Source organism: Solea senegalensis, linkage group LG5, assembly GCF_019176455.1.
Source record: "Solea senegalensis isolate Sse05_10M linkage group LG5, IFAPA_SoseM_1, whole genome shotgun sequence".
NCBI classification, from domain to species: Eukaryota; Metazoa; Chordata; class Actinopteri; order Pleuronectiformes; family Soleidae; genus Solea; species Solea senegalensis.
This window is the reverse complement of record NC_058025.1, coordinates 19342346-19362539: the sequence shown is the minus strand read 5'-3', so window position 1 is coordinate 19362539 and position 20194 is coordinate 19342346. Positions and strand designations below refer to the sequence as shown.

Here is a 20194-nt window from a genome sequence, read left to right as displayed (position 1 = left end):
ATTATATACACACACACACACACACACACACACATTGCACTTTGAAATACAAACTTTTAACTGTTTGCCAAATCTTATTTCCTTATCTGTCTACTTGCTGACGAGTGATTTTTTTTTCTGTTTTCCTACACTGTGTTAAAGCTAAAGTATCATAATGATCTGATAAATATTTGAACACTACAAAATTGTGTTTTCTTTTACACATATATTGCAGGTATTTCCACTTTTCTCATATTTTATTGTCGTTAATCTCCCCTGAGTTCTGTCCGTCTTTGATCAATACCACAACATTCTGTACAGGAGCATCTGCATCAAGCTGGCATACGAGTGGCTTGTATCTGGACTTTAATGAGTAAGAACTGCAAAGTGTTCCCTGTGTGTTGTGGTGTGTAAACAGGGATCAGACGATCTTTGAAACACAAACATGAACCACATGAACTGAAGCTGAAAACATGACAAGACATCACAGGACAGAATCTGCTAATGGCATAGGTATCATACATATCCTGACTGCCGCACAAAATCATTAAAGTATACCTGAAAATAATTTTCATTTTATGTATTATTAGAGTGGAAGGCACATAACCCATTTTTAAAGAAGGATTTTTGTAATTATCATTGAACACAGATGTGTCAGCCTCAGGTTTTTAAACCGCACTCTCTGAACAAAATATGCAGTTCTTTGATAAGTCAAAAATTGGACAAAGTGAAAATGTACACATTTTATGAAAACCTGAGGGAGGCTGGAGATTTCTGAAGAAGATTTAAAGGAACACATACAGTGACCCCACAGCAGGTTTTAACACCTTCCTGTGAAAATCAATCATGGTGAAGTAGCTATAAAGTTAGAAGTTTAAATTACACCAGCCACTGTAATGAGTGCATGAATGACCACATTTGCCCGCAGTCCTGTACAACACAAACAAAATAAAGGAGTGTAACAGTTTGGGACGGTCCGTATTTTTCCATTAGCAATAGTACAAAATGACTGACGTTCCATTTTTGTGCTACCAGAATAGTGGTATGGTACGGGTGGAGCTACAGACCCACGACAGTCAGCTGATTGGGTGACAGAAAAGCATCAGTGTTTCTTTAACACCTGCAGTCTATTCTCATACAAAGTTTCACGTCTAGTTGAGACAAACAGCCACAAAACTGAGCAGAAAAGAATTGCTGCTGGATGTCTTTCATTGTTGTCCATTGTGTTGTTGTCTGTTGTTGTGCGTGGCCATACAGCACACACCGCGCCTACCAAGTAGAAGTACTGTTCTCAGTCGAAACACAACCCTGACCGAGGGCTTTACCGTTCCAGACCGCACCTACTGTGCCAAACTGAACTGTACTATGATGGAAACACCCCTATTGATATTAGCCACCAAACAAAAGGTTGAACTAACTAACTTAATCTGTAATCAAAACCTGAATACCTTAAGACACAGGAACATTGTAGGGAGATTTAATCAATGCTGATGTTGAGCTGGGTTATCAGAGCACAGAACACATGCTGCAGTTCACCATTTCCATCTGATAACTCAGTTTATGGCTCAAGTGTACACTGTTTGTTTCACATCAGTGTTTGAATAGACCCCTGTACCTCAGGCCTGTTTACTGTCAACTGTATTTGATTCCTCTGCTATACTGCAGGACATGCTGTCATTGACAGACCCACAGATCTGTGTAACTGAAGTGCTCTGTCCTTGTTTGGTTGGTTTGATGACAGTACATTTAGACTTTTCACCAGTCTCTTATCTGTGTGTCTGGTCAGTGATTGACAAACTCATGTCAGTGATTTGCTCTTTCAAAAGTTGATTTTTGAAAAATTGATTTTGGGAAATATTTGTTTGCTCTCTTCTCCAGAGACATATATACATATATCAGTTTATAGCTCGGGTAAATAACATTTTTGTCATCAATAATTCAATTATAATTTTCAGACAAATATAAATCAAGTAAACTGAGAAAGAAACAGCCTTCATGACCTTCTCTTGATTGGAGAATTATGGCCTATGACAGGAGACTTTGATCTACTGGCTGTTCTGCTATTTCAGGGAGTAGCTACTACAACATTGGTAGCAGCTGCCTATACTGCTAAGGTAAAAAAGGTCAAATTGATTTGTCACATGATGTGTGTACATCTGTCTGTACTGGTTTGATGGCAGGAGCTCAGGACAGAGACCTCATCTCAAAATGTTATTTAACAAACCACAGTTGAGACTCAACACTTACTTGTTCGAATGGAGATTGTGACAACTGCGGGTTTAAAACTGCAAAAGCAAAACTGAGCACCAGCATGCCAGACCACAACCAACAGGATTTTGAATGATTGTCAACACAAACATCTAATTAATGTTATGTATGCACACGTATGCCACACTTTTCAGCCACTCATTGCGAGTACTGCTGTGTTCAAGTGGAATTCATGAGTTCATATACATAGGACATCATCAAAGCCAACAACAATAACTGCTCGTAAATATGATGAGGGAGTGTTCAGACGAATACGATAAACAACCCAGTTTATATTCAGGGTCCAGGTTCTCCCATCTATATTTACACAGTCTATAACATTGTGTAAGGCTGTCTGTTGCATATTTAACCTTGACAAAAATATTAACATTTAATGTAAAAGACAAGAAATTACGATTTGATTCCAAGAATTTGTTCCACAATGTTTGTTTATGAGATTTAAAGACTGATTTTATTATAGCACCCCCTGTGGCACATCACTGCAACTTTTATACTACCAAAAGAGAGCAACTAAGGTGCATCAGATGATTAAATGTGGTCCAATCCAATCCAAACAGTTGCACCTGGCAAGTATTCAAAGAATAAACAAACTATACAGCGCCATCATGCGGTCAATACATGACATTACAAGAAAAGAAAAGAGATCATTTACACTGTTTTTATTTTAAATTTTTTTATTATTTTGTCTAAATATCAAAGATTTTATTTGCATTCAGTGGCATTTTGAGGGATTTTGGGGCCTCCAGTTAAGTTTCATGGGGCCCCTACAATGAGCTCATTACAAACTATTTTCTTTTTAATATTTTAAATATTTGATATTTACATTATAATAGGTAAATTAAATAATAACATACTTTGTAGGATTAAGCTATAATTGTACACCTCCATTTAAGGTCTTTTGGTTAGGGTTTGGTATTATCTGATTATTGGACATCCGTGCAGTGTCCTAAGACCTGTCATGTGTCTTGTATTTGTAGCTTTGTGAGGGAAAAATCGTATAAATCATATGTTGTGAGGATATTTTGTCAAAGTGAGAACATTTTGGCTGGTCCTCACATCTTTACAGTGGGTTAGGGTTAGGCACTTGTTGTGATGGTTAAGGTTAGGATAAGAGTCTATGGAATGCATAGTCTATGAGTGCCCACACTATGAGTGTTTGTGTGTGTCAGCTGTCACTCAGCCTCTCTCTTGCACGTGTGCAGCGTGTGTTGAAGGAGCAGGTCTCTCCCCTGCAGGTGTGCACCTGCAGCTCGCTGCTCGATGTCTCACTGCGGAGGGAGGCTCCTGCTCCGACAACAATGACCTGAATGCTGATGATTGTGGAGATCGACAAAGGAGAATGAGGAGATGAACCGTTTCCTGAGGGCTGCAGGCGAGAATGGAGGAGGACTGCTGCTGACCGACTGCAGGGACCAGTCACCCAACCACACAGCTCCATCCTCCTCCTCCTCGTCGTCTTCCTCCTCCTTCATCTCCATCGTCTCCTCCTCCTCCTCCTCAGCCGACAGACACGCAGCCCTACCCTCGCTCCAGACCCGTGCACCTGGCGGCGGCGGGTCGGAGCCGAGGAGATCCGCATCTAAACGCAGCCGAGCCGGCCGGGAGGGACGAGAGGAACCGGGGGCGGCAGCGGCGGATCACTCAGCGGCTGCTGTCGCGGTGCACGGCGGCGGTGGAGACGCGTGCGTCGCGAAGCAGCAGCAACAGCAGCAGCAACAGCAGCAGCAACAGCAGCAGCAGCGTCGGGAGGTTCAAGGACGCAGCGTCGGTGGAGACGCTGTGGAGATGATTTCAGCGGTCAGCAGAGAGGTGGACGGCGGCGGCAACAATAACAACTGCAACAGCAGCGGCAGCGTCTCCGAGGTGACCACGGCCTCTCCGTCTGCGCCATGCGCCAAAGGCAAGGAGGACAGGAAGGGGAAAAACGTGATCCGGGGCTGGAAGAGGGATAGAGACAGGGACAGGGGGAGGGAGAGGGAGATAGACGCCGCCACTGTCGCTACTCCTGCTCCTCCTCTCCGCACCACCAGGAAAGAGAAGCCCGGTGATGGCGTGTCTCCTCCTCCCTCCGTCTTCCACGCGTCGTCCGCCCTGCCCGAGCATCATCTGTGCCGCGACGGCCCCGGACTCTGCCGCTGCGCCTCTCCGGACTCCAGGATCATGGGAGATAACAACAACAATAACAACAACAGCAGCAACACTAACAACGTAAACAATAACAACAACAACGTCGCGAGTAACAAATGCGCGCTGCAGGATTGTGGAGTTAAAGGCGGCAGCGGCGCTATTGTTGTGAGGCGGCAGCATGACGACACACCGGCCGCCAAGAAACACAGAGGAGCCGAGAAGGTAAGGAGCAGCTTTTATTGTCTGTGGAGGCCATCATCATAATAACAACAACACACAGCAACAACAAACAAACAAACAAACAAACAAACAGCTGCTACTCTACAAACCTGCAGCCACTGACGCGCACATTTATACACGAAATCACGAGGGGATTGAAATATGTTTGATATTCAGCGCACACACAGTCTGTCAGATGCAGGTGTGAAGGCCACAAAGAAGCAGACACACACACACACACGCACAGAAGGGCTGGTTAATGGATGGATAGATGGATGGGTGACCGCTTTTCATGCCACATGATATACATTACCTTCTATTGTTGTTCCCCAGCTGTGGTGTTATTGTTCTGTCTCACTGTCTACTGGCTCATATTGACCAGCCTTTTTTTGTCTTTCTTTATTTGGAGAGGAGATGAAGAAGAAGAGAAAGAGGAGGAGGAGGAGGAGGGGAGGAGGCAGCAGTAGCAGCAGTATGTCCTCCATCTCCATCCTCCTGCTCCTCTTCCTCCTCCATTTGGAATTAAGGCTGAATGATTTAGTATGTAAAGAATGTTTATCTTTACATTCCTTTAGAAATATATGCATTACTGTCAGCAGTAAAGTACAACAAATTGTTGTTGTTTCAGATGAATTTTGATTTGAAACATGACTCATTGTTTAGCCCTATTTAAACCCATGGTGTTTTGCTGTAAATGAATGGTGAGGAAGACAACATTGACATTTGCAGTGTGTCTCAGCCAAAGCTGAGAAGGAGTGAGTGTTCCCATTCTTCTCATGCTCTTTGTTAGCTCATTTAATTCTAGTAAGAGAGTCATGGTGTCAAAAAGAATCGGGGTCCGACTCCAACAGCTGCAGCCGCACACACAAGTCCTTTTGATTTGCTCGTCATGCGAGGAACAGTGTGTGAAGCTGCCACATGTGGAATTGTTTTATTAAGTTCATGTCATCCTCCTGGTGATGTTAGACGAAGAAGATGGAGGAAGATAGAGGAGTGGATGGAGAGGGAGGAGTGGGACGTGACAGCAGAGGACGCAGCCTGAAATGATCGTAGGAGAATCACAAAATGAGACCATATATGATTTATCAGGAATCACAAGTAATTCATTGAAATTGAATATACAGGCTTAGTGATTTATTTCAAGATAAGATTCTTGGTTTCACTTCACAATGATCACTAAAAATATTTTAACCCTTAGTAACATATTTAAATTACAACATCATGGGATGATATGCTTTTGTCATGATACATTGTGTCATGATATTTGATTGGGTATCGATTCATATTGCGATTGTGATTTACTGTGTTTCTGAATAGTTTTTGGATTGGCATGTTGGCATATTTTCTTTCTGATCAGGCTTTATTTTGATTACTTCTACTGTCAGTGACAGACTTAAATGGTCTGCTCAAATAGACACAAACAACTAGTGAAATAGTAAGAGCAAATCCCTGGTTGTCTTGCACAAAGAGAAAACACAGCAACATTACATTTGCACATTGTTAACTCCAGTGCACGATCCGTGCTTCAAAACACACACCCCCTCAGTTAGGAAGCATACAAAATGGATACAGTTTTAACCAAAACAATCAGAAGACAGCTGCATGGATATGTTTAAATCTTCATTATCACCACTTATGCTGCTCTTTTACACAGTTTTACACAGTGCATCCAGGGATCCAGTATAATCTACACTGGTAAAAAATATAACAATCCACTTTTAGATTATTAGCCTCATCACATACTAATCCACTGTCATAAACAAACATTTGATAGTTTAACATTCATTTCATCATTATAGGATCAGATATACACCAGGTTTTTTCACCTCTTCTCCTGCATCGTCTACTTCCATGTTTTAACTAACACCTGTGATGGACTGGTGACCAGTCCGGGGTGTACCCGCCTTTCACCCTGTGTCAGTTGGGACTGACACCCCCTTTGACCCTCATGTGGAGATAAAGCGCTAGAATGAATGAAAATAAAGATTATTGAGTGAATTAATGAAACAGTAATTTCCTACCCTACAGACTTCACATAAAAATAAAATATATATGTAATGTAGAGAAAGGACATAAGGCTCTCATTTTTAATATTTTACAATTTAAAAATAAAACTATTTAGGACAATTAAGATAATCATGACATGAACTTTTTCTACTGCCTACTCCCTGCTGCTGAGGACAGGAGAAATGCCGGCCTTGACTGCTTTAATCATTTTTCCATCTGAAGGATTCCCATTCAGCAGTGAAACACACACACACACACACACACACACACACACACACACACACACACACACACACACACCAGGGCTCTGTGGTGGTGGCTGTTATTCTTCCCCTGTCAACATTGATCTGAGCTCCACTCATGAGTTCTCATGTCTGTGATATTTTAGTGTAGCTCGAGAGGAGTTTGACTCACTGATACACTGAGAACAGGGTTTAATTATGACACGGAAATGGAAATATGTACTGTATATGTAATGTAATGGATATTGATAGAGACAACAGACACACACAGTGGTGTGACCTCTTCAGTCACAAGAGCAGTGGCGGCCCGTCAATACAGGGTGCTAGGGTGTCCTCACAGGAAATGATGTTCAGTGCTGTAGAAAATAGAAAATGCTCATTTCAGTGATAGAAAGTGATTAAACAATAATATGTGGACGTTCATCTAGACATCTACATGAAATCCCCAGGGCACAGTATAGGTGCCCTTTTCATTTTTGCCCCTGCCCGTCCAAATGTCTGTGCACCTCGCTGAACACACACGATTCAGACATTAGGTAACAACAACAATATCATGTGGACGCAGTGAAAAGTGTCTGATGTTTGAAACTGAATACCTGGTGACAAGTTTCATCTTTCATCAGTATCGTTGATATTTGCTGATATTTTGTATGAGTGTAACAAATAGTAGCTCTGGATCAATATATATCGGTTCAGTGAGCAGTGACATTATGTATCAAGGTAAAAGTGACAACATTGATTCATACATCTTTATCCCCAAAATACACCCTGAATGTTGATTATTAAAATGTCTGGCAATTTTTGAACAGAATAATCAATTGATTGATCGAGAAAATAATAAACACATGAATTGATCATGAGAATAATCATTAGTTGCAGCTCTACTCCTACTGCTTTGATGTAATGATGAAAAGGGGACAATGAATTTTATGAAAATCCATCCAGCAGTTTTGAATGTTCTTGTTCTATTGATTTGAACCACTGTTTTTCTATTTGTGTTGACCTCAGGGAGTCAGATACAAACTAAATAAATAAAAAGTACTGTCTTTGAACACAATTTATCAAAAACCCTTTTGTCAATGTGAGTTGATTGAAGAGGCAACACACAGCATTCGGGTCTTCAGTGGCTTCTGTCTGGTCACACCGTGGCTGTGTCTCTTCATATATAATCTGTAATAGAGAGAAAAAGAAAAAATAGTAATAGTAAAATAGTGGATGGTGTGATTATAGTTTTAACATCACCATAATGTCAAGTTTCAGACAAAAAATGTGTCTGAAAGAGGATTGAAACAGTAAAATGAATAAAATCCACACTAGTCTAATTGACAGAAATAAAAGCAGTTGTGCTGCAGCAGAGGCTCAGGCTGTCATCTGCATGACAATGAGACAATGAGATGCACTTGAGTGTGTGTGTGTGTGTGTTTGTGTGCATTTTCCTGTTGGATTTTGTATCTTCACTTGTGATCATAGGAGCGTTAACATGCTCCTGAATGTCCTCCTCCTCTTCCTCTTCTGATTATTACTATTGTGATGAGATTAATTAATGGTCTTTGTTGTGAAAGCAGCAGCTTTTGGAGTCATTGTTTACCTGACAGGTTTTAACAGTTTTTTTTCTTTAGTGCTGCAGGCTTCAGTTTCCATGGTGATGACAGCTTTTGGTTTATTCAGGGGGAGGTGTTTGTGACTGGGGTGTGATGTTGCATGTAAACAGCTAATCCTGAGAGAGTGATCAGGGGAAAAAAACAAAAAAACATTGGAGAAGAGATCTCATGTTATCATCATACGCACAGATAAATGTCAGTGCAGATGAAGCTGATTAGTAGGAAAATAAAGGCAGTGATCGTGTAATGAAAGTAAATGTTAGTAACGGGGACTTTTATTTTGTTGATAACAACAGTGTAATGCTGCTATAGGTTTCAGGTTTGTCTGTTTAATATGAATCAACATTTAGAATGTGAATGTGAGTGACAGTGACGCCCCTCACTGACTCAGACAGTAACATAAAGTCGCTCTACACCTAAATGCACTGCTCCTTCTCCTCCTCCTCCTACTCGTCACTTCTGATTTTAAGGTTGAATAACCATGATGGCCCTCTGGAAATCCTCCATTAGATTCACACTCAGGTTATGTGAAGGACAGACGTTTGAAAACATGCAAACTCACTAATGAGCTTATTGAAATTACGTTTGATCACTGTCCTCCATCTTTGTTTGTGTTTTGTTTATTTGATTGTTCTGTTAGGGCTGCAAGCACTAATCAATTATTAATCAATCATACTAAATGAATCACAAACCATTTTGATAAAAAGTGAATTGATTTGAGTGGAAATAAAACAAGTTGTCTGATTTCAACCCCTTAAAAGTGAACATGTTCCTCAATGACTTGCCTTTGGTCTGTGGACAATTAGAAATGCTGTAGTTTATCATTTGTGGCAAAATGAACTTTAATATGAGTTTTCATCCTGTGATAAGACCTGGCCTAACACTTGATTGAGTCTTAAATCATACATAATGTGACTCACATTTATAGAATTTGAGCACAGATCATTCATTGTATTATTGATTATTTGAATCAACCAGACAAACACTGTCCTGATGTTTGAGGGATCACTGTATATTCTCATCACTCTGCTTTTTACTCATGACTTTATCACACAATCTGATTAGAAGCACTGCAGCTTCATTGTGTGCTACAGCTACATCAACTTTACTGCAAGTGAAGTATGAAAGTGAGTTCACTTCTGTGTCTGCATCAGTAAGTTTTCACTGTGTCATTAGACAACAGCCTGAAATGAAGCTTCCTGAGCCGTCTCATAAAACATTTTCTTCTTCTCAGTCAAGAAGAAACAAGCTTCTTCCTGTGGTTTCACCAATAATGAAAAAAAGAGATCATATCATTTACTCTGAGATAGATTAGATTCTATTAGAGAAAGCAGACAAAAATAAAGATGGAGCATCTTTTCAGCAAGCCCACTCAAAAAACCCTCCCTGGGTCAGTAAGTGTTGAAAAGCCAGAATTGTCCTATTGTCCTTCTCATCAAAGCTCTGCCTCCAAAACACTGGAAGTCAACATGAGTAACATTAAAACACAGTTTTCTCTGTCCCTGTTGGTTTTCTACACTCCCATTTCCATGTTTAACCATCAGCAGCACTTTGATGTTAGTCCTTTCATTTTCAGGGGTCTGTTGAAGTGGCACTTGGTCAGAGGGTCAGATGGTCAGCTGGCAGCCCGCTGCTCTCACGTCTTTCATAAAGGACAAAACGTAGCAGTGCATGAATCTTGATGTGGATTCCTCAGTCTGTGTCTGCTGAAGCGTCTGATATGACGTGCAGTGGTTTGCAGCTGCGAGTTGACTTTAAATAGACAACAATAACATGGATTTAAAACAAAAAAAATGCATCTCTTTGTAACATATTGATGTATCTCAGTCATCAGAGGAGAGGACATTTCACTGAAGGTGTTTTTAGGAGTACGACAGCTGCGTTGCACTGTTAAATCATGTGATGATCTGTGTCAACATTTTGGAGGTGACTTCAAGTATACTGACTTACAGACCTTGATGAGTGTGAAAAAAGGAATCAGAGGAAACGGTCTTGAGAATGCATTCTGTGTGCTGAAGCCTCCAAATGAGATATTTAGTAAGGAAAAAATCATGTATTCATCTGGGAGCTTTTGACTGGAGCTGGTGGTTGTGTCTCTTAGGTCCAGTGAACTGTGATTGACAGCAAGTTATTAGGTGGAAACACAAGAATCAGACAGAGAGAAGACAGATGAACCCTGCTCCCTCCCTCTGAGCTGCAGCTTCAGAAGGTTTTTGGAAAAACAGCAGGTGACCTTGACAGTCCTTTGTATTGTGTGAGAACTGATTTCATCACGAGGTGGGAATGCAATACACAATATATGGCCCAGCATAACAGTAATGTGATGCAGCTATTATGTGACAATTGAAATACATTATGACAAGACAATATCTGTCTGAAGGAAACACAATTACCCCAAAAAGGTAAATTGCAGTTACATTCTTTTCACTGCTGTCTGTCATTGTCATGTTTCCCTTGTTCTTGTGATCAAGAACCAAAGTAGTGATGCTGGTGAGTCATGGGGAGTGTTTAGATTATCCATCCATTCATCCATCCATCCATCCATCCATCCATCCAACCATCCATCTTCTAGCGCTTTATCCTTCACATGAGGGTCATGGGGGGAGCTGTGCCAATCTCAGCCAACATAGGGCGATATAGGCGGGGTACACCCTGGGGAGAAAACTCCATGCAGAAAGGCCCTTGTTCCAACCAGGTTATGAACCCGGGTCTTCCTGCTGCAAAGGCATGAGTGCTACATTTAGGGTTATCAGTCAGTCAGTCATCATCTAACCGCTTTATCCTCCACCAGAGGGTCGCGGGGGGTGCTGTGCCAATCTCAGCTACATCGGGCGATAGGCGGGGTACATCCTGGACAGTTCGCCAGTCCATCGCAGGGCCACACACAACTAGAGACAAACAACCATTCACTCTCACACTCACTCCTATGGTCAATTTAGAGTGTCCAATTTATCTATTCCCCACATTGCATGTTTTTGGACTGTGGGAGGAAGCCGGAGAACCCGGAGAGAACCCACGCACACACGGGGAGAACATGCAAACTCCATGCAGAAAGGCCCTTGTTCCAACCGGGGCTCGAACCCGGGTCTTCTCGCTGCAAGGCGAGAGTGCTAACCACTAGAGCACCGTGTGAACCCATTTAGGGTTATCATATAACTTAAATAAAAATATTGATATTTGGTGGCAGAATATTATTAATTGTGTCTCTTGGTCAGGTTGATTTTATAATACTGACAGTCAAAATTCTAAAATGTTTTTCTAAAGAAAATGCTTTGTTTGGCTGCAGTCAAACAGTTTGATGTTTGTTTAAGAAAACTGAAAACTCTAGTTTTACCCCATTATCTGCAGGGACTATGAGGAAGATGCTCGGATTAGGAGCAGTGGGCAGCCACACTCATTATTTTTGTAATGAAAACACTGTGACTGCATGTGTTAGATTGAATTTATACAGAATTAGTTTGATATAATTATTGTCAGTAGTGACAGTGCAGCAGTGTTGTTAGGTGCTGAGTAATGTCCTTTGTCTTTCCTTCTGTTGGTTTAAACATCATTAAAACTTGTCATTTAGTAGGTAAGTGGTGTGTGTGTGTGTGTGTGTGTGCGTACGTGTGCGTGTGTGTGTGCCTCAAGTCATGAGTGTCCAACATGTGTGTGCGTGTGTTTGTGTGTGTGCACTGATAGTGTAGGGAGTGAAAAAAGGCAGCGCAGACTCGCTGGAGAGCGAGAAAAGAGATAGAAACATGACAAAAACAACACACACACACACACACACACACACACACACACAGAGGAATGATTTCTGACTGGGACTTAAACACACTGCCAGTGAAGCTGCTCACTGAGGGAGAAAATATGAGGGGAAGAGGGAGAGAGAAGATGAGGGAAATGTGAAAAAGACAGGAGGGGAAAATAAATGAGGAGATGGGTATGAATGGGATGTAGAAGGAAGACAAGAAAATTAAAAATGCAACAAAGATCAAGAAAAGGGGTAAGAAAAAGGAAATGGACATAAGGGAGGGAGGAGAGGGACGCAGGAGGCACAGACATGAGTGACAGGAAGAGAGGTATGACATGAAGAAATTATAGGAATGAAAAAGGTGGAAGAATGAGGCAAGGAAGCAAAAATGAGGTATAGTAATGTTTAAGAAAGGATACAAAAGGATAGAAAACAAACATTGATTAAGCAGCAGGTTGATTAAGAAAAAAGGGTGTAGTGAAATTGGAAAGAGAAATTACAAGAAGGAAGGACTGCAAAGGGAGGAAGAAATAATGGCTGAAAATGAAAAGATGTATGATAAGTGGATTGTTGAGTTTATTATTTTCTGAACACATTGTTCTAAAATGTGATTTAAGCTTTGAAATAAAGAAGAATGTATGAAAGAGAAGACTATTTGTTATAGATTTTAGAGGCAGAATTAATGGAAAGCTCAGCTGGCTCCCCTGACACACACACACACACACACACACGCGTGATAGCATTGTTCTATTTGGGCAAATCCAGCTCTGTCTGTGAGCAAGGACACCAAACTGCAGTGCATCAAAGAGGGAACCGCTAAATTAAATGTATCTGAAGTTGAAGGGATTTGGGTTGAAGTGGAGAAATGGACTAAGTAAAAAACTGCCGCAGTGAAACTGTGGCTGGAGTTGTGACTCATGCGTGTTTGTAGAGCATGTGTCGTGTAACAGCCAACAGGAGCCATATATCTCAAGCACTTATTTTAAGGCTGGAAACAGAGCTGCACACATTTATTTGTCTTCCATAGTTTCATTCATCATTACTAAATCAAAATCACAATTAGAAAACCGAAACCGAAATACCGAAAGAAATTATAATGCCAATTCTGTACCATTGTTTTTTTTAATCTAATTTTGTTGTTATGGCTGGGACTGTGTGTACTTACCTCACTAAAGTCAAGGCATTGCAATTATAAATAGAGATTAATATTCATGATTTAAAGAATAAATCAATGAAGCAGCTATGAAAAATATTTAGGAGTAATATTTTCATTGGTTTCACTCTGTGGTCCGTCTCAACCTCTGTGTACATAAGATGCTTTAGTACAGATGCATCAGATGAGCTGATGTCTTTTACTGCTCAAAGGGGGCGAGAAGAGCGAGAATGTTCACTGGTGTGACTTTCCAGCATTGAATAGGTGCTGTGTACTTACATCTTGTTGGAACCGTTTTATAGGTGTTCCAAACTGATCTTGGACAGACTCTAAGCAGGAATAGACAGACAGACTGCTGGCAGCAGTTTTTGCTTGCGTCATCACAACGTCCTGTTTCGGTCGTTTTGTTTCGGTGTTAAAAGTCTTTTGGCCAAAATGTTTCATTGGCTGAATTTTCGGTGCAGTTACAATTGATTTTTTTTACTGTTACAATAGCAAATATGTCAATTAATATGTGATTAATTGATTACTTAAAGGAATACTTTAGGAATTTGCATTTAGCTTTGTATTACTATAGGGTTAGTATTTTTGAAAAAGTGTGCTTCCCAACCTCAGTTTCTCCTATTCTTTTTTATGTTACGTGCGCACCAGTGACACTTAGTCCGATGCTTGAAACTGCAACGCTATTTCTGCATTTCTTAGACCCACTCGTAGGGGGGCGGGACCTCATTCCCAGAATGTCAACAGGGTCCGCCATCTTTGCTAACAGTTATGCTAACAGGATGTGTGACAGGAAGTGACAGGAAGTGTCACTGGTGGGCACGTAACAAAGAAAAGAATGAAGATATTTCTCAACTCAGGGGAAACTGAGGTTGGGAAGCACACTTTTTCAAAAACACTACTCCTATAGTAATACAGAGCTAAATGCAAATCAGTGAAGTATTCCTTTAAATAATTGCCAACCATTTTGATCATCATTTGGCTTAAGTGGGTTTTCTATAAAATAAAAAACAGTCATGTGGTTTCAGCTTCTTAAATGTGAATGTGTTACTGAAGAAAAAAAACTGGAGAAAATATTTGGTATGTTTAATGTATGTAGTGTATGTAATTAATGTCTTTAGGTTGTCATCCTTATAAGAATTTATATTTGTGACAGTTTTTACAGTATTTCTTACACGCCTGCACAAAACCTTCCACTCATGTTAATTCATTAGTTTATTGCGCTGCTGTCTTCTCTTCGTTTACAATCACTCTCTGCTTTTTTTTAACATTATTGTTCTTTTCAATGCAGATGATATTCTTCATCATCACCACAGTCCTAGAATCATTAGCCATTTTAGAGTAGAGATATTTGTATTTATCCAGTATTGTGCAGTCATAGAAGCGGTGCAGGAGTCTATGCAGAAATGTTATTATGGACTTATTGATCAGCACGAAATAAAATGTTGCCTACGTCAGCGTCAGTGCTCATTGATCGAGGGATAAGGTTTTTCTCTAAAAGAAAACAGACTTTTACTTTGACAACATTTCGAGGTCAGACTTTGTGTACTGCAACATCTAATGCTAATCTGTCCCAGAGAAGCTAAAAAGTGAAGCTGCACGCCTGCGGAGCCACTGCTGCTGCCACTGCTGCTGCCACTGCACTGTTTGACATTTTTAATTAAGAAACTGAGAGAAAGAGAGATTTGTTTGAAGTGCTGAGCACACAAGAGAGCAGCCTCGCTTTTTCTTATTGTTATTTTGCTGTGACTGCCACTACTGAGTGTTTTTATTCCTGCTGTCTGAGGGAGGCAGAACAGAACCACTGGGGATTACGCTTATTCTCACAGTTAATTTGCTGTGTGATTTGGTTAAAGTCGTCCTGTGTGGTCTTTGTCAGCAGCTGTGTGGGAGTTAACAAATGGCTCCAGGAAGTGCACAGAATTGTCACTGTTTTGTGTTATTGCTACTTTTTAGGATCCATTTGCATTGTTTATCAGTGTTGTGACATAAACAAACTGAGAATACAGACGTGGGGACTATGATGACGCCTTTTCATCCTAAGCCACGTGGGATGAATGAACTTTACAGAGACATCATTGCAAATGACTTGACATGAATAAAGGGCTAGTAAAAGTTTGTTGACGTGTAACACACAGTATGTGCTGACTGCACTGGGAGAACCAGCCTGACACACGAAGGCTCACTCTCACTACAACAGGGATACAAGCATTTAAGTTGCCTAACAAAGACCTCATCTGATAAAATCTATGCCGTGATATCATGTTTTTATTAAATGATTGTTCGACATCCTTTTCCAACAGGAAATTGAAGTTTATAAACTGCTCTCTCTCTCTCACAGGGAGTCATATGAGAGGTTTGTGTCACATCCAAACCAAAGCTTTCAAACCCCAAAGTCACAAAACTGCATTACTGAATTTACTGATGGACGCACCAGTAGATCAGCCAATCATAGAGAGGAACAGAAACAGAAAAATGAAAAATCATTCATCGAGTTTCCTCAATTTAATGTTTATTCTAAAAATAAACAACCGACAACAATATTTTAAAGAAGGCAGCTGAACATATAGACTTTTTAATAGGAAGATGTGGACCTCGTAAAGGCAGTGAATCCTGAGGCTCCGAGCCATACCTCGAAAACAAAAACCTATAAAAGCATCAAGTGCTGACAGATTTTCCTAGAATGTAACTTAAATGAATCCAAAGGCTGTGGTGGTGATAGTCCACTCCCAATACAAAGGAAAGTAGGTTTACCCCAGTGAACCAGTGAGACACAGACCTGATCAGCATACATATGGAATCTGATTAAATTGTGTCTTACCTAACATAACATCAATGGCCTTGTCCTCTGTGTCTGGAAAGATCATATAAAACACATCCAGCTTTTCTGTTTTTTCTCTGTGGCTTCTTGAAAATAGCATCATGACTACTCAATCCACTTGTGATTTTGCATTGAAACGCTATATGTTACTTGTAAGTATTGTTTTTGGTGGCTTTGTCTCGCTGTGTGTCTGTGTGTGCTACTTGCTTGCAATATGAGCAATAGAGGCCAAACAGAGGCTTGTTAGAAATTGTGATAGACACACACGCTGGCCAAGAATTTGGACCCTGATGTGGATTCAAACACACAACCTTCTGATCTGGAGTCAGACACCCTGTTACACATATACGCCGACAGAGGCTTGTTGCAGGGATGGGGTGAAGTCTGCCATCTCTGACACTTGACAAACACCACTCATTTACAATTTCTGCTGCAGTATATATAAAAACAAAGTACTTACTTGGATGACTGACAGCTGCCTCAAATTAAAAGCAGACATGACCAAAGCTATAATGATCACTACAGAAAATGTATTTCCCAATATCAAGTGCTTTATGTGGTCCTTAGGCGCTATGCTCAGCATAGCATTAAACATTTAGACACCACTGACATGAATCTCACTTAAGCAGTCTGGTATGTTCATGATTCTTCCATCTGAGGAACAAGATGGAAATTATATTCATGCTTTTATTTCCTCTCATTTAGATTATTGTAATACTCTTGATAAATGATAAAAAAAAAAGAAAAGAAAAGCTTGTAATCAGAACTAAAGATCCCACATCACCTTCTATAGTTTTCATGTTTCACGTTCATTTTAAAAACTAGTCTGCTTATTTTGTGCAAGTGTGAAAGCTCTCGAACTGTTTCCAGGACCCACTACAGAGGTTTACAGAGCTTTCCAGGCTGTGGAAAAGACTGACTCCTGTCAGACTTTTACGAAACAGCATTTTATTTTAATATTTAGTTCTTTTATCTTTCATTTGATTTTATTGACACTTGCTTTTAATGATTGACTCGCTTTTCTGTAAAGTGTAAAATATTTGTAATTATTTGAAACTTTGTGATTACGCTCACATACTCAGGACCCACAATGATCAGACGTGGAGTGTGTAAAACATTACTGAGTTGGATCTGGTTAGCTGTCACTCATTATGAGGAAGTTAGTGACTGCAGTACAGCTGTAAAGTCCCAGTCGACTGGTCGATTTATGAGTCGATATGTTCTGGCTCAACTAAGATAGTGATTGGTTGACTTTTTGCCGTTTTAATTTCATACAGTCTATGGTTAATTTAATTTAATCTGGAGGAATATACCAAGTGCTAATGGAGGTGTTTTCAAAGCACCCCTGTTTCACAGTGTGAACACCCCCCTTGTTTTCACTATTTTGGATTCGCCCAACCCACTAGAGACAGATAGATTGAAGAATGTGGATGTTGTTTAATGTATTTTGAGCGTTTCATTTTAGGCTACAGTCAGTCCTCCTCAAACATCCATGTCAAAGACATCAGCAGTGTGGCAGCATTTCACAAAAATAGATGGAGGGAAAAAAGTCAAATACAAAGTTTGCAAGCAACAGTTTGTATATAGCATCTCGACTACAAACATATCATATAAAAACGATAAACTAATTTGTCTGCGTTATGTTGCTCCATCCGTTTTGAGTACATGATCATATCAAAATTGGCATATTTCAATGTTTTAGTCTAATAATCATTGATTTGTTGTATAACTGCAGGCGCACTCGCCCGCAACAACGGCAGCGATCTATTTCAGTTCACATACTTCAGTTCACTGAGTTCAGTGTCGCTCAGTGTGAGGACATGCGTGAGACAAATCATCTAAATATTCCTCAACAGTTCTTGCGCTGATATCACTCGTTGACATAGTATATTTTCGGAAATCATGGGCTATGATATTGCGCAGATGCACGTGATGCAAAACGCTTTCAGATCCGTCAGACTCTGTCGCATGTCTTTGTGAAAGCCTCCTGGACATAGCATAACAGATCCTCTCTTTTCCAGGTAGACCCCATGTTTACGGTGCCAGCTCCCCCTGCTGCAGGTCACCCTGGAGCCCCCGGTTCCTCTCTGCCTTTGGCTCCTTCCTTCTCCCCTCCAGCACTGCCCACCTTGAACCCAAAGCAGATGGCAGTGAAGACGAGGTCAGTTGGCACCAACACACAAGAAGGCAGCGTCTCAGGGGTACTGGAGGCGGACTCGGCCTGTCTGGGGCCTTGTCAGCCTGGGACCAGTGTCAACCTGGAGGGCATCGTTTGGCATGAAACAGAAGAAGGTAAGAAGTGGCGTCTGAGAGCCGTGTGGGATGTAAATAGTGATTGATAACTTGTCTATTGAAGCACCAGCTACCAAAATAAGATTTTTACTTAACTGACAGTCACAGATTAAGCTGTTTTACTGAACTCAGGCTGAGGAAACAGATTTACATTGAATGCATGCATGAAATCTGAAGACATCATGGAGACCTTTAATTTAGAAGGTGTGGACAAAAAATATCACGTCAGAGAAAGAGATCTCATTCTGTGTTTAATTAAAAACCGAACCATTGGGGAATGTAGTTGGCGTTGCTTTGGATCACAGGGACGCTAGTAGTGGGCTTTTCAGTGAATGCCACAATGATGGCTAAACAAAGATCCTTAGTGCAATATTTTAAAAGAGTTGAGGAGGAAGATACACTGAGCCGACCCAGCCCAGTTTGGACACATTAGCTCACAAGAAGGCGCCTGGCAGCACCGGGCACTTGCTCCACGCGGTCAGTGTCCTCTCCTATTCAGGCTGACGTGGGTTTGCTTCTATTTTTCATGAGCTGAACATTTTCTCATTTCTCTCGTCTAAATCTGTGTTAGTGAACACTTGTCTATGCTGAGATAATCCATCCCACCTCACAGGTGTGGCATATCAAGATGCAGATTAGACAGCATGAATATTGCACAGGAGTGCCTGAGGCTGCCACAGTAAAGGCCACTCTGAAATGTGCAGTTTTGCTTTATTGTGGAGGTCAGAAAACCAGTCAATATCTGGTGTGACCACCATTTGCCTCACACAGTGCAACACATCTCCTTCACATAGAGTTGATCAGGTTGTTGATTGTGACCTGTGGAATGTTGGTACACTCCTCTTCAATGGCTTTGGGAATTTGCTGGATATGGCAGGAACTGGAATATGCTGTCGTATACGCCAATCCCAACTTTATTCTCATGGATTAAGACTAAGAATAAAGTCGTAATATTCTGTCCGCGGAGCATTTTGTGGAATTGTTAGAATAGGTTTCACAAACAAGGAGATACGTAATCTTTTGGCACGTCAGCATCACATAGTCATAAGGATCAGGATTTAAAAAGTACATGCAAGAAATTGCATCTTTTCCACTGAAAGAAGTCGTAAATTTCCGAGATTAAAGTCGTAAATTTACGAGAATAAAGTCGTAATATTCTAACCTGTTGTTTTAGAAGAGAGTTGCAGACTTGGAGGAAATCGCTGTCGTAAGTCATAAATTTACGACTTTATTCTCAAAGTCCGTAAAATGTTTTTTTTTCTCAATGTGGCCCAAATACTCCGTCGTAGTTTCTCCTACATTTAGCTGGAAATCCTCGTTTAAACTTAATTTTTGAATTCTCCTGGATTCGTCGTTTGTCTTAACTGAGTGTGTTTATCTTCATGTCTCCAGAGTTCTCAGCCACATTGTTTTCCCAAAATAAAAACAACTCAATAATGAAGTTTATATTTGAACATGACTGGAAATCCATGTAAGAACAGGTTTGCCATGTAATCATGAGGCCAAAGCAGAAGAGAAGAGGAACCACAGACTGGTCCAATGTTTTAAAAAAATACCATGGGAGTATGAGGCTGCAGATCAGACATCCTGATGATGCACCTATCGATTTCCACGCCACTGCACTTTGATAGCCCAGTAATGAGGATACTGCTAGGCTCTGCAGCCTATGAGCGCAGGTGTAATTCCGTACTGCAGACTGCTAATGAATAAATCCCATCTCACTCTGTCAGCTGCTGGGTGTTTGAAATG

At 40.7% G+C, this 20194-nt stretch overlaps 1 protein-coding gene across 2 annotated transcripts in view; it reads left to right on the top strand.

Annotated features, from left to right (window-relative positions):
* Nucleotides 1-3594: 3594 nt before the first annotated feature.
* znf608 (zinc finger protein 608) overlaps nt 3595-20194 on the top strand; it is a 37537-nt gene continuing 20937 nt past the window's right edge. For both annotated transcript variants that reach the window (XR_006360468.1, XM_044026735.1), the window contains exons 1-2: nt 3595-4596; nt 18175-18445. Coding sequence is in view for 1 of the 2 variants with exons in the window: in XM_044026735.1 (XP_043882670.1) it covers nt 3595-4596; nt 18175-18445 (1273 nt within the window). In the remaining variant the exon portion in view is untranslated. The remainder of the gene's footprint in view (nt 4597-18174; nt 18446-20194) is intronic.